The sequence below is a fragment of the Lepus europaeus genome, chromosome 7 (assembly GCF_033115175.1).
Source record: "Lepus europaeus isolate LE1 chromosome 7, mLepTim1.pri, whole genome shotgun sequence".
Classification (NCBI taxonomy): Eukaryota; Metazoa; Chordata; class Mammalia; order Lagomorpha; family Leporidae; genus Lepus; species Lepus europaeus.
In genome coordinates this window covers 112,751,140-112,766,198 of record NC_084833.1, presented here as the reverse complement: position 1 = coordinate 112,766,198, position 15,059 = coordinate 112,751,140, and the positions used below count along the sequence as shown (strand labels likewise).

Genomic DNA, 15,059 nt, shown 5'->3' with positions numbered 1-15,059 from the left:
AAAGTGGAGCATCCAGGACTCTAATTGGTGCCCATCTGGAATGCCAGAACTGCAAGGAGAGGTTTATCTGCTATGCCACAGCACCAGCCTCTAGCTTTATTTTTCTCTTTCAACTTTCACTTGAGATTCTGGGTCCCTTATACTTTTATAGGAAGATTATTTTTGACATACCAATATCTGCAATTAACAGAGTGATATTTTGATAGGTTTTGTAGATCAACTTGGGAAGTATAGTTAGTCATCATCAAAAAATGCTACATTTTCTGATTTGTGAACATGGGCTGTGTTTCTGTTTCTTTAGGTCTTCTTTAATTTGTTTCAGCAATGTTTTATGTATCCAGTATGCATGCCTTTTATTTTTAAAATTTAATCCTAAGTATTTTGTTCTTTGTTTTCTTGCAACAAAGAGATAAAGATCAGAAAGACATGAGTAGCTAAAACAAAGAGATGGAAGATGAAACAGACAAGTCTTTTCCTGTATCTTTGATCAGTTACTTATTATACACATAACAATAAGTAAATATCCAATCACTCTATCTTTAGCTTTGTAACATAAGGTATTAAAATAAGCATGCTAGCATGTGCTCTCCAGAGGAATTGAGAGGATTAAAATAAAGCATGGAAGTTCTTAGAACACTCAACAAATTTTATCAGAAGAGCTCTGTGAGCGTTCAGTGACTGGACACCACCACTATTATCCATTATTACAGGATAGAACAAAAATAGTGATAGGGCTATCTGATACTGATTTACATATCACTTATTTCTGGGTTCCCAGGGTTTTAACTGCTAACATAATTGAGGAAAAGGCAAAGAACTGGGTACATCTGGTGGTAAAGACTTGAATTCTATTTCACACTTCATTGTTCGATGGTACAATACATTTATATCCCAAATGTTCTTCTCTTAGTAAAGCAATTCCATGAGGAAAATGGCAGGAGGAAATCATTCCGCACTCAAGGTCTTTATCTTGGCTGGACTAACAGAGAAACCAGAGCTCCAGCTGCCCCTCTTCCTCCTATTCCTGGGAATCTATGTGGTCACCGTGGTGGGGAACCTGGGCATGATCACACTGATTGGGCTCAGTTCTCACCTGCACACCCCCATGTACTATTTCCTCAGCAGTCTGTCCTTCATTGATCTCTGCCAATCCACTGTTATTACCCCCAAAATGTTGGTGAACTTCGTGACAGAGAAGAACATCATCTCCTACCCCGAATGCATGATCCAGCTCTATGTCTTCCTGGTTTTTGTCATATCAGAATGTCACATGTTGGCTGCAATGTCCTATGATCGCTATGTTGCCATATGTAACCCATTGCTTTACAATGTTACCATGTCTTATAAGCTCTGTAGTTGGTTAGTAGTTGGGGTATATGCCATAGGCTTGGTTGGTGCCACAGTTCATACAGTCTGCATGCTAAATGTGGTTTTCTGTAAGGCTGATATAATCAATCATTACTTCTGTGATCTTTTTCCACTACTGGAGCTCTCCTGCTCCAGTACTTCCATCAATGAAGTAGTAGTTCTGTGCTTCAGTGCATTTAATATCCTTGTCCCAACATTGGCCATCCTCAGCTCTTACACCTTCATCATCATCAGTATCCTTGCCATTCATTCAGCCAAAGGCCGGTCTAAAGCCTTCAGCACTTGCAGCTCCCATATTTCAGCTGTTGGTGTCTTCTTTGGTTCTACAGCATTTATGTACCTACAACCACCATCTTTCAGCTCAATGGAACAAGGAAAAGTATCTTCTGTATTTTATACTATTATTGTGCCCATGCTGAACCCCTTTATCTACAGTTTGAGGAATAAAGATGTCAAATTGGCATTGAAGAAAATTTTGGTCAGGAAACCATGTCCATGAATAAAATCACTGTCATGTTGTCTTATTAGAAACAGATCTTTGGTTTTCCTGGTTATGCAATTTATTAGGTTTACTTATCAAATTTTTTAAATATCAGTGATGGATTCCTATGTAACATATCTCTAAATTTTTGTCCACCCTACCTCATTTGAATCCATGTTTCACTAACTATATATGAAGAAATACACAGAATTAGAAACATACTTGAGGCTTCAAGGAATTCTTGTTTTATTTTTTAATGATAGTAGCAACATATGTATGTTACTGAGATTTTATGCAATATCAAGCACTGTGCCCAGAACTTTAAATGGGCCACTTTATCCGATGTTTATCTTATTCCCTCTGGGCAAGGACTACTATTATTCCCCTTTAAGGATGAAATAAACTGAATCTTATTTGAATGATTTTATTTTATGGACTCAAATCATAGTAGAAGAGAGCAACAGTTTGTATAAAAGCATTTCATATGGGATTGGCTTATCATCATACAAGTCAAAACTTGATGGTTTATGAATCAATGGTTTAAATGATGCACAAATATTGCTAAGTCACATAATTTCCTTGTGGCTTATTTTGTTTTATCATATAACTACTGTAAAGAAAGGGCAAACTTTGCTGAGTTTATTAGTTCTGGCATTTTTGGTGGAATCTTTGGGATTTACATTATACAAGATCTTGTCAAAGGTAGTGAGAATTTGACTTCCTATTTTCTAATTCAGAGGCCATCAATTTCTTTCTCTTGCCTAGTTACTCACAATAGAGCTTTCAGAACTACATTACATAAAAGTGGACCAGATCTTTTCCTAGGTATTGCAGAGACAGTCTTCAGCTTTTCCCCATTCAGTATGTTGTTAGGTGTCAGCCTATTACATATAATCTTTATTACACTGAAGTGCATTTCTTGTCCACATAATTTATTCAAAGCTTTCAATTGTGGTGCGATGTTGAATTTTACTAAATGTTTTCTTTTTATCTGTGAGATAGCCATATATTCGTTGACATTTATTTTGTTGATTTTATAAATCCTACCATATCATGGTCAATAATTGTTTTATTGTAATGCTGTTTTAGGTTGCTAATATTTGCTGAGGATTTCTGCATATATGTTCAACAATATTGGCCTTATCTGGTTTTGGTATTGGGCTAATAATGGCCTTTTAGAATGAGTTTGGAAGAATTCACTCCTCTCCCATTTTGTGAATTAATTGAAAATTGTTATCAGCTATCCTTTAAATGTTTGGTAAAATGCAGCAGTGAAACCATCTTCTGCATTTTTCTTTTCTAGGAGGATTTTTCTTTTAATTTGAAAGAGAGAGAAAAAGAGAGCCCGAGCCAGAGAGAGGTGTTTCATCTCCTGATGCATTTCCCAAATGACCCAAATAGCTGGGGTTGAGTCAGATCGAGGTTAGTAGCCTAGAAATCAACCTGGGTGTCCTGTGTGGGTGGCAGACCTCCAAGTGCTTGATTTGTCATCTGCTACCTCTGAGACAGTCGAGTCAGGACTCCAGCACCAGCATTCCCACATGAGGTGCCAACATCTCACAGGGCATCTTAGCCACTGTGCCAAGTGATCGTCCTTAAGAGGAGATTTTTACTACTGATTCGATCTCGCTACTTGGTTCAATCTGTTTATAAATTCTATTTATTTGTGATTTAATCTTGGCAAGGTGTGTATATCGAGAAAGTTTTCCATTTCTTTTAGGTTATCAAATGTATTGGCACACTATTATTCATGATAATCTTTAACAATCTTTTGTATTTCTGTGGAGTTAAGTATGGTATTATAGTATAGATCCTTAAATTAATCAAATCCTAAATTCCCTCTTAAAATTTTCTAACAAATTCACTGGTTCTGGGATTGCAACTTAGCCACATTTTAGGGGGGGTTTGCCATTGTCCAGCCCTGATCCTCAGACATTCAAATTCACTCTCATCCCACATGCAAAAATATAATTACGCTTTTGAATGATGTCCCCAATTTCCATCTGTTGCAGCTTAACTCAAGCCCAAAAACCAATTCTCAATAAATTTAATCAAGTCAGAATCACAAATGCCATCATATTTGTTATTTAAACATGTTTTGTGGAAATTTTAGTATAATTTATCCTGGAGAAAAACTCCTGCGAGTTTTTTAGAAATACAGTGCTTCAAGAGTGACAAGCATTATAACATGCTGGATGGCAGCATGTGGGTTTCAGTTGTGTTGGGTTTGTTCTTGTGCTGAGAGGCCGCTTCATATTGGGATGCAGCCATTGCCTAGTCCACCAGTGAGACCACGCTTCTGAGCCTGTGGGTGGCACTGAGGTCCCTCACCAATTCTGGAGCGGATCTGTGAGCTGACTGTGGAAATCGACTCTACTCACTCTTCAGTTTTGTGTAGATTCTGAAATGGTGTTCATTCTCCTTGGGCAGTTATCTAAAGAAACCACTGGCTTTAGAACACCTCCCATATTTAAAGCTCAGAACCCAGATGCAAAAATTTCAAGAGGACCCAGGTTGTGTGGTTGTAGGTTAAGCCTCCCCCTGCAGAGCCAGCATCCCTTCATGGGCGCTGGTTCGGGTTCTGGCTGTTCATCTTCCCATCCAGCTCTCTGGCTGTGGCCTGAGAAACAGTGGAAGAGGACTCAAGTGCTTGGGCCCCTGCAACCACGTGGGAGGTCAAAAAGAAGCTGCTGGGCCCTGGCTTCCCATTGTCCCAGCTCTGGGTGTTGTGGCCATCTGGGGAGTGAACCAGAGGATAGAAGACCTCTCTCTCTCTCTCAGACTCTCCTTCTCTCTGTAACTCTGCCTTTCAAATAAAGAAATAAACCTTTAAAAATTTAGAATTAATTCAAAATAATACAAAACCAAAAATTCTCAGCTGTGGAGGGATCTTCTTGATTCAGAGAAAAATTATATAAAGATGCTTTCAGGGCAGACCAGGAGGCATAAAAGAAGAGATGAAAAGAACTCAAGCACAGATGATATGTTTGCAAAAAGAAATATTACAAAATTGTTTAACAAATAAAACATTTAAAATACTGAGGGTTAACTATGCTTGGAAAAGCAAAAAAAAAAAAAAAATTCCCTTAGCTTACAACATCTTTGTTTCTGCAAGTTTCCAGTATGCTAAGGGAGGCTCATCATAGGTAAATCTGAAGGCTGCACATGATAACTGCAAAGATAAGTGTAGTTCTCAAAAACAAGTGTGTATTCAGCTTGCTAAAGATGACGAAATTTCATATGATAACGAAATGAAATATTGGGAAAACAAATGATTGTGTCAGATGAAATTATCTCATATGTCTCGTTACACTGAACAAAGTATGGCTCTGAGAAGAGCCAACATGGAAGACTGAGTTGTATTCCTCATGGATAACCACAAGAAACAAATCAGATCATGATATCCGAAGCTGTTGTAAAATTAGCAAGCATCAAATTGGTAGACATTTATTTCATTCCTTTTGATTTTGACCCATGGATTTTTGCCAGCATAATTCACTTTGCATCAGCCCCCCCTCCCCCTTTTTTTCTGGAAAGCACAAACACATGAAAGTTCATGCAAAATTGATTTTGTGAAAGGAACGGTGAAAGTGACACATCCAACTGTAGAAGTGAATCATTCCACCTTGGATAAAGGTACACAAGACTAGGAAGCTTTTTATACTGGATCCTGGGAAGAGTGTTCTTGTTTCCTTCCCTCTTCAAAACTGTCACAAAGTATACAAGCCACAGTGTTGTATAACACAATTTTACTTTGTAATCACAGAATTTACACTCCACGAAATGTAACATTATTCAAGTGAAAAGTAGAAAGACCACCGTTCCACAGTAATATAGCCAAAGGCTATAAATGATAACATTTATTATATCACCGTGGAACGGTGGTCTGTCTACATTTCACTTGAATAATATTATAGTTAGGGGAGTGTAAAGCCTGTGAGACATTGAAAGAAAAAATAAAACAAAGGAAGGGATGAGGGAGGGATGGAAGTATTTTCATGTTGTTAAAATTGTATCTTTGAAATTTTTGAAATCTGTTCCTTTTATATTAGTGAAAGTATTTTAAAATAAGATTTTAGGTGATTAGGAGAATTCTTACATTGTATTTAATAAATATTGGTATCTTCTCCTAGAACTAGAGATTCGGATTTAACTACATGTGGTACAGCAAGACCAACCTTCATTCTCCTTAAATATTACTTGAGGCAATATATTCATGTTACTGCTTTCAATGTTCTAATACATGATTGCTCACATGGATGATCTCAATTCAATCAATCTACCACCTTTCCATTTGGGGGATGAAAAATATAAACAAAACTTAAGAAATAAGAAGAAATGTTGGACATGTTAACTTTCAAACAATTAAATACTTCCTCCAATTATAAAAATAAGGAAACAGAATTTAGATCAACAAAAAAAGAACCCCAAAAGTTAAATATCAGTTCTCCAAATTCTTATGTCGTAATTCCTAAAATGCAATTAACACCGCTGCTTATTGAGCCAAGAATATAAGTTCCCTTTTTACACATAAAATATCTTTTTGTAAAAAGAAATTAATGGTATATTATACTGTTTGTTCATTTTATGCATTTATTTTATTTGAGAGGCAGATGCAACAGGAATGGGGAATGGGGAGAGAGACGGGGGAATGACACACAGAGACAGATCTTCCATCTACTGGTCGCTCCCCAAGTTCCTGGAGCCTGTTACTCAATGCAGGTTTCTCCTGTGTGGCACAGACCCAAGTACATGAGCCATTACTTAGTGACTTCCAGGGTGTAAATTAGCAAGAAGCTGGAATCAAAAATGGTGCCCACTCTGGTTTATTTTAAATTCTCCTATTCTCTATTTCCTATTAACAGTATGATATAACTTGTCAGTATGCGACTTACTCCACTAAAACCTGGTAATCACAAGTGGTATGTGGACTAGTTACACTGGCTAGAAGCATGCAGAAAATTCAGAATATCAAATCCTATTCAGTCCTGTTGAATCCAAATACATCTGTGTGTAAATGTTTACCACAAATTAACAGAGTTAGAATCGACAGGGGATGCCACTTGAAGGAAAATTACATAACTGGGGTAATGTGAACTGCAATTGCTTCTCTTTCCAAGGGTGTGATCTCTGAGAAATGGAAATCCTTGGAGAGTATTTGTCTCTACGGTATTTATTACCCAGGGCAAACTTTCACAGCAAGGCAAGCAGAGTCACTCAGGTAACTGTGAAAGGAGGGGAGGTTTGCTTTCCTGAACCTGGGGAAACACGAACTGAAGACCTGGAGATGCTGACCTGGGATGCTGACCAGCTCCAAAGGTGACTCTGACCAAGGTCTGGGCCCTGTCCTCTCAGCACTAAGCTCGCAGAACACTGGATACCTGCTGCTCCCAAGACACTTGGAACATTCTCCTCCAAGTCAGACAGCACGTGGCAAATAAAATTTTACTGTGAGGTTTCAGGCTTAAGAGAGGTGAGTGTGGCTATCTGACATTGTAATTTGAGACTATTAGGTCTAGCAGCAATCTTTGTGAAAATTCAGAGAAATGCTCTTCAAGAACCTCATCTACTCAGTTACACATACAATATTTTGTAAGCCTCCAGCCACTGTGGTAGTGTCACTGGGGATGCAGAGGAGACTGGGTCTGGACCACCCAGCTTCCAGTGCAGCTCAGTCTAAAAATGTGCTGTTTGAAATTTATAGTTTTCTGAGCATGCAGTCGGAAGGTATAGGCAATTGCAATGGACTGAAGAATGTTTCCATGGCAACTTCAGTTTAGAATGAGATTGGAAAGGAAGTAAATTTTGCTAGACAACAGAGAGTAGTGCTTGTAAGATTATCACATGCAGAAAGACTCACTAACATAAAGGTAGACACTGAGTGACTGTGACATATTCCAGGAGCTGAAAGAAGCAAAATGTTCCTGTAGCACAAGAGGTTTATGGGGACTAAAAGATGGACAAGGTGTGTATTTGTGTACTTTATCCTAAGAACAGTTAGTGAATGTTCATCCGAGACCCCAAAAGTGGGATGATTTCTGTAACTGTATCCAGTGACTAGGAATAGTAGCTCATTCAATTCCTAAGCTCTCAAGTGTGAAAATCATTTTTCCTTAAATTGATGAAAGTCTGTCTAACATTGGGGGGCTGGTGCCATGGCTCACTTGGTTAATCCTTGGCCTGCAGCGCTGGCATCCCATATGGGCACCAGGTTCTAGTCCTGGTTGCTCCTCTTCCAGTCCAGCTCTCTGCTGTGGCCCAGGAAAGCAGTGGAGGATGGCCCAAGTGCTTGGACCCCTGTACCCATATGGGAGACCAGGATGAAGCACCTGGCTCCTGGCTTCAGATTGGCACAGCGCGCCAGCTGTAGCGGCCATTTGGGGGGTGAACCAGTGGAAGGAAGACCTTTCTCTCTGTCTCTCTCTCACTGTCTAACTCTGCCTGTCAAATAAAAAAAATAAAAGTCTCTCTAACAACATATGAGAAATAAACTCTCTTGCCTTTTACCTCTGTAGTGATGTATGTAAAGCTTGCAAATTATCGCCTTGCCTTCAAATTTCTACCAAGTATTTGAGAGCATCTGCATATGCTCCATCTTGTCATTGTGTCTCCTTTAAAAGTATGTTCATACCTAAGCATCAAACTCCAGATGCAGTTTGATGAATGCAGAACAATGCTTCCTACACACAGGAAATGGTCATTTTAATGCAGCATACGGGTTATGTGGATGAAAGAGCTTGTGACTGATGGTGACCACCTCAGGATCCCTAAATACAACAACCTGTCCTCCATATCCCAATGGCTGAGAACCAATAGCACTCCTAACACTTCATGGTACAGGCTTTGAAAGCTATATTGCAGATCTTATGTGGAGTGTTATTGATTCCAGTCTGACATAGTGTATCTCAGTGTATTCCTAGTGTGTTCCAGTGTAACATCTTTTTGTAAATGAGATCTGAATCTCCCATTGCTTTATTCATTATTTGCTACTTTGTGGACTTCAGTAAGTTAATATTAAATTATACCTATGTCTTCATATAATAACACCCAAACCAGTTATCTTACATATGTAGTTATTTTTAGACCAAATTTAGACATTAACAAATGCTTCCATGCTAAATTTAAGCTTGTGTGTATTAGCTATTTCTCAAATCTTATTTGTTCCATTTGCTTGTTTTTAATTTTTTAAAAGAGATTTATTGATTTATTTGATTTTAGTTACAGAGGAAAGGCAGAGACATAGAGAGAGAGAAATGAGAGAGATGTTCCAACTGCTGATTCACTCCCCAAATGGCCGCAATGACTGGGGCTGGGCCAGGCCAAAGCCAGGAGCCTGGAACTCCATCCAGATAATCCCATGTAGGTGATGGGGACCCAGGGACTTGGACCATCTTCCACTGCTTTCCAAAGCACATTAGCAGGGAGCTGGATTGAAAGTGGAGCAGCCAGGACTCAAACTGTGGCTTTATGTACTACGCCACAGCGCCAGCCCCTTATTTTAATGTTTTCTAAATTCAGGTCCCTAAAATTCAAGCTCAGAGACTCTTCTTCACTAGGCCTGGTATAGAGGTAGCAAATTTATATTAAATACACCACAAGGACCTCAGGATCTCGCCATATGTGTTCAGAGGACTTGAGAAGAATGCCTTTTGAGATCATTTTCAGAGCTCCAGAAGCTTCTACGAAAATACTGGATTAAAACACAACAGACAACTATCTGATTCCAGGAGGAGATCATGGAATCAGTTTAACTAAACCAAGTTCACATGTAGTACAGTAAGTTAATTCTACAAATAACAAAATGAAAAAAACAAATTTAGAGATGTGCAAGCAACCTTCAAAACCAGAAATTGTCTGCTGGAAATATTGTTAGAGAGTTAATTGTCCCCAGGGAACAGACTAAGAGCATAGGGAGATAATTCAGGGACTTCTACCCTTCACTGTAATCGTGTTTACATTCTTACATTCACCCTTTTTTTAAATAGTATAAACTCCCTGGGTGGTTCTCATGATCAAACATATTGAGAAATCTCTGAACTAATACATACCATGCTCAAATATGCCTATCTACATGAGACCAGCCCACCAATGTCTGCTATTCATAAGCATTTGATGAAAGCTTATGCCACTTGCTTGTATGAAGACTAACTCTGTGTATACCATGTCCATACCGAGTGCCTGAGACATGGCTTTGATGTAAAATGCCCTGGTTTGAGACAAGCTGGACTATAAAAAGAAGGCATTTATTGATTTTACATAAGGATCTCCTGTGGAAATAGACTAAAGGAGAAAGTGGTATAGAGAATAAAGATGGCACCCTAGAATATTCAAATTAAGTTTTTTTTTTTTACAGAGTTAGACAGTGAGAGAGAGAGAAAAAGAGAGAGAGAGAGAGAGAGAGAGAGAGAGAGAGAGAGAAAGGTCTTCCTTTTCTGTTGGTTCACTCCACAAATGGCCGCTACAGCCGGTGCTCTGTGGCTGGTGCGCAGCGCCGATCTGAAGCCAGGAGCAGGGTGCTTCCTCCTGGACTCCCATGCAGGTGCAGGGCTCAAGCACTTCGGCCATCCTCCACTGTCTTCCTGGGCCACAGTAGAGAGCTGGACTGGAAGAGAAGCAACCGGGATAGAATCTGGCACCCCAACCGGGACTAGAACCCGGCGTCACAGGTAGAGGATTAGCTTAGTGAGCCGCTGTGCCGGCCTCATATTAAGTTTTAGTTTAGTATTTTCAATCTCTTGAAAATCAGTGTCTTCGTGTTTCTCTAAAATTTGCTATAAATCATAAGAAATGAAAGGAAGTTGCTAAATGATCCTTTCTGGACTTCATTGATGTCTCCAGGTATCACCTGGTTTTTTGTATCACCAGAAATTAGATTATCTTGAGTCAAACCATAAGTTTGAGAGACTCTCTACAATATTAAGTCTTCCAATTATGAAAACAGTAAATCCATCATCTTTTAAAAATTTTTCCAATTTATAACAGAATTATTTTAAAATGTTAGTGAATAAGCATTGCATATGTTTTGTTAGGTTTGTTGCTAGGTATTTGATGCTAACTTAGTGATATTTAATGTGATGATATTTTGTGTTTGTTTAATTTATAGCTTCCTTCAATCATACATTTTGATATAGGGACACAATGGTTCTAGTGGAAGAGGATAGAGAAGATTAAGAATTTGCAAACATTACCCAGAACTAATCTTCTGATGATTTGCTTCCATCAGAAAAAAAGACTTCAGGCAAGGCAGACATATTACTAAATATAAAATGGGCCATTCTATAGCAATAAAACTTCAATCCCAGTTCTTTTTTTCTATGTATTTTTTAAAAATTTATTTAAGTTATAGAAGTTTCATGTATTCCATATATACAGATTTAGGAACCTAGTGACACTTCTTCCCCACCCTTCCTTCCCACCACGTTACAATCCTTCCTCCTCCTCCTCCTCACATCCCCACTCTTAATTTTTACAAAGATTTATTTTTGTTTACTTAATGATTGGATAATTGACCCTACATTAAGTAAAACAGTTCAACAAATAATATGAAGAAAAAAACACTGTTCCTCAATGGAGGAGACAAAGACTGTAAACAATCATTAATCCCAGTTCTTAACAACTAAAGAGAGAAATTAAAAAAAAAATAAGTAATTTTTGTACAAGGAATTACTATTCCCTCTCAATAACTATTAGAATAGTAGACAAAAACTTTAAAAATTTTAAACAGAATATTTAAAATATATTATACAGAAAATATGTTAAAATTACAATACAAATACTTCAATTGATGAATTGGATATTATTACCTACCAGAGTAGTTCAAAAAGATCATGAAAGTGGAATTAAAAGACAATGAATAAAACATTTTAATGCACATGTAGTTTTCTTCATGATACACATTGTCTATGAATATTTTGAAGACACCTCCTTTGCATGGGTTTTGAAAATGTTTGCACTAAAATAAACTTATTTTAAAACTTTTATTTACTTATTTGCATTTTATTTAAAAGATAGAGTGATAAGGAAAAACAGACAGAGATCTTCCATCCACTGGTTCACTCTGCAACTTGCCTCCAACTATGAGGCCCAGGTCAGACTGAAACCAGGAGCCTGGTACTCCATGTAGGTCTTCCATGTGGGTGGCAGTGACCTAAGTACTTGAGTCATAACCTGCTGCCTCCCAGTGTATTCATTAAGAGGAAGCAGGGTAGGAAAAGGAGGAGCCAGTAATGAAACAGTCATTCCAATATGGGATATGGGTATTCCAAGTGGTCATTTAAGCCTCTATACCAAAAGCCTATGCCTAAACACATATTTTAATTCCACTTTTCCATCACTCTTTGGAAGTACCCTTATTTATTATGTGACCTCATAAACCGGACAACATATTTCTTTAACATGAATTTGGGCTATTCATAAAATCTAATCACAATATGTATTATAAAGTATTATTTAAGTATTTCAGACTATATTCACTGAAACACAGTGAAATTAGTGGATATTTTCTTTTTTTTAAAACTTTTATTTAATGAATATAAATTTCCAAAGTACAGCTTATGGGTTACAATGGCTTCCCCCCTCCCATAACTTCCCTCCCACCCGCAACCCTCCCCTTTCCCGCTCCCTTTCCCCTTCCATTCACATAAAGATTCATTTTCAATTCTCTTTATATACAGAAGATCAGTTTAGTACATATTAGGAATACAAAAGATTATCAAGATGTGTGAAGTTAACAATTGAATTCGACAAAGTCTAGAGGACAATGAAAAAAAGAAACAAATCATAAAAATTATACTAAATTATGTTGTAATTTTGATATGTCAAAAATTTTGAGATACAGATGAAGAAAGGCTTTCACTCAAGGTAAAAATTATATATAATAATTGTATTATTTCATTTTAACAATAATATTTTGAGAATTTACCCAAATGAAATGAAATCTGTTTATGAGTTATCTGTACCCCTGTGTTTATAACAGTTCAACTCACAGTAACTCAGATATGCAGTCAACCCATATGTCTATCAACTGATGAGTAGATAATGAAATCATGGTATATATACTTGATGTAATATTACTCAGTCATAAGAAAAAAGAGTTAAATGCTGTCTTTTGCAACAAGCTGAATGTGACTGGAGACCATTACATTTAGTGAAATAGATAAATCTCCAAAAGGCAAATATCATGTTTTTCTTGATTTCAAGTGACTAATATTCAGAGTACAAAACAATGTAATGTATATGAGTGTGATTATTATTTATATGCCTTGACTTTACTCTTGGGGAACCATGTTTTTTCTAATTATACTTGTTGAATTCTTTATTTAGTGTAACATTAAGCTGGTGATTATAAAGGGAATTGAAAGTATGTCATTGTAAAAATTAAAAGAAAAATAAGAAGAGAAAGACGGGATTGAGAGAAGATAGAGTGGAAAGTCTCATTATGCTCTTAAAATTATATATATGACATACATTAAATCAGTTCCCTTTTTATAAATACTTTAAAAAAATCTAAAGGTTTATGCACAAATTAACATTTCCTGATATTGCATGCTACATTGAAAAACCAGACAATAACACTATGCCTATTAGAAAGTAGTTTCAGGTTATTAAAAGTTACTGCCCATTGAAAGGGCTTGCAGTTTCCAAGTTACCATCCTACCAGTTTCACTTTCATTGACTTCCTCTTTATTTATTTAATTTGCAAGTCTCAGTTTAGAAATGCTGGCTTGAAGAAAATTGAAATTTTCAAAATGGAACACAAATCCCTTGGAGTTTTCCCATTACAGTATGACATACAGGTAAAATGTTCCATATTAATTATATTTGAAAATAAAGTTTAACAAATATTGAGCAAATTCTATTGACTAAAATGACCCAGAGTTAATTACTCAGATGTACGGAAAACCAGAGAATACCTTCCTCAAAAAAGAAGATCAAGAAAGTATTCCCAGTACCCCTGTTTTTCTCTTTTCCCTTCAGAAACTGACCAGGGGCAATGGCAGCAGGAAATCATTCCACAGTGACGGAGTTCCTCCTGGCTGGGCTCACAGAACAGCCGGAGCTGCAGCTGCCCCTCTTCCTCCTCTTCCTGGGAATCTACGTGGTCACCGTTGTCAGTAACCTGGGCATGATCCTGCTGATTGGGCTCAGCTCTCACCTGCACACCCCCATGTACTATTTCCTCAGCAGTTTGTCCTTCATTGATCTCTGCCAGTCCACGGTCATTACCCCCAAAATGTTGGTCAACTTTGTGACAGAGAAGAACACCATCTCCTACCCTGGATGCATGGCTCAGCTCTACTTCTTCATTATTTTTGCTATCGCGGAGTGTCATATGTTGGCTGCCATGGCGTATGACCGTTATGTTGCCATCAGTAGTCCGTTGCTTTACAATGTTGTCATGTCCTGTGAAGTCTGTGCCTGGTTGGTTGCTGGGGTGTATATCATGAGTCTGATTGGTGCCACAGCACATACAGTTTGCATGTTAAGAGTGCTATTCTGTAAGGCTGATGTAATCAACCACTACTTCTGTGATCTTTTCCCACTGCTGAGACTATCCTGTTCTAGTACTTATGTTAATGAGATGGTAGTTTTGTGCTTCAGTGCATTCAACATCCTTGTCCCAATCCTGACCATCCTCGGCTCCTATGTATTTATCATTGGCAACATCCTTGGTATCCGCTCCACTGAGGGTAGATCCAAAGCCTTCAGCACTTGCAGTTCCCACTTTTTAGCTGTTGGCATATTCTTTGGTTCTCTAGCATTTATATACCTACAGCCATCATCTGTCAAGTCCCTGGACCAAGGCAAAGTGTCCTCTGTGTTTTATACCATCATTGTGCCCATGCTGAATCCACTTATCTACAGCCTGAGGAATAAAGATGTCATGGTTGCCCTAAGTAAGTTACTCGAAAGAAATTTTCTGCAAAAAATGAATATCTTGTTTAGGAAAAAATTATAATTTTTAGAAGAAGTTTGGCAAGAAAATGATCCAGAAACTGGAATGCATGTCCACAAGTATGAAATTACTGCTAGTATTTTATTACTTGGAATAAAATTGCCAAGGGCAGGAGTGGACTCATAGGATTAGCCATATGAATGGCTAGAACCTGAATAGACAATCAGCCCTTAAGACATTCAGATCTGGCTAAAAAGCCCATGAGAGTTTCGAAGGCATGGAAAGCCAAGACACGTTGGGGAAAAAAAAATGACC

At 37.7% G+C, this 15,059-nt stretch overlaps 1 protein-coding gene and 1 pseudogene across 1 annotated transcript; both read left to right on the top strand.

Moving 5' to 3' along the window:
* Positions 1 to 931: 931 nt before the first annotated feature.
* Positions 932 to 1,896, top strand: LOC133763963 (olfactory receptor 8G50-like; annotated as a pseudogene).
* Positions 1,897 to 13,841: 11,945 nt separating this feature from the next.
* On the top strand, positions 13,842 to 14,807 carry LOC133763961 (olfactory receptor 8G1-like). The gene has a single exon (XM_062197637.1). The coding sequence runs from the start codon at positions 13,842 to 13,844 to the stop codon at positions 14,805 to 14,807; it is 966 nt and encodes a 321-aa protein (XP_062053621.1).
* The last annotated feature ends 252 nt before the right edge of the window (positions 14,808 to 15,059 follow it).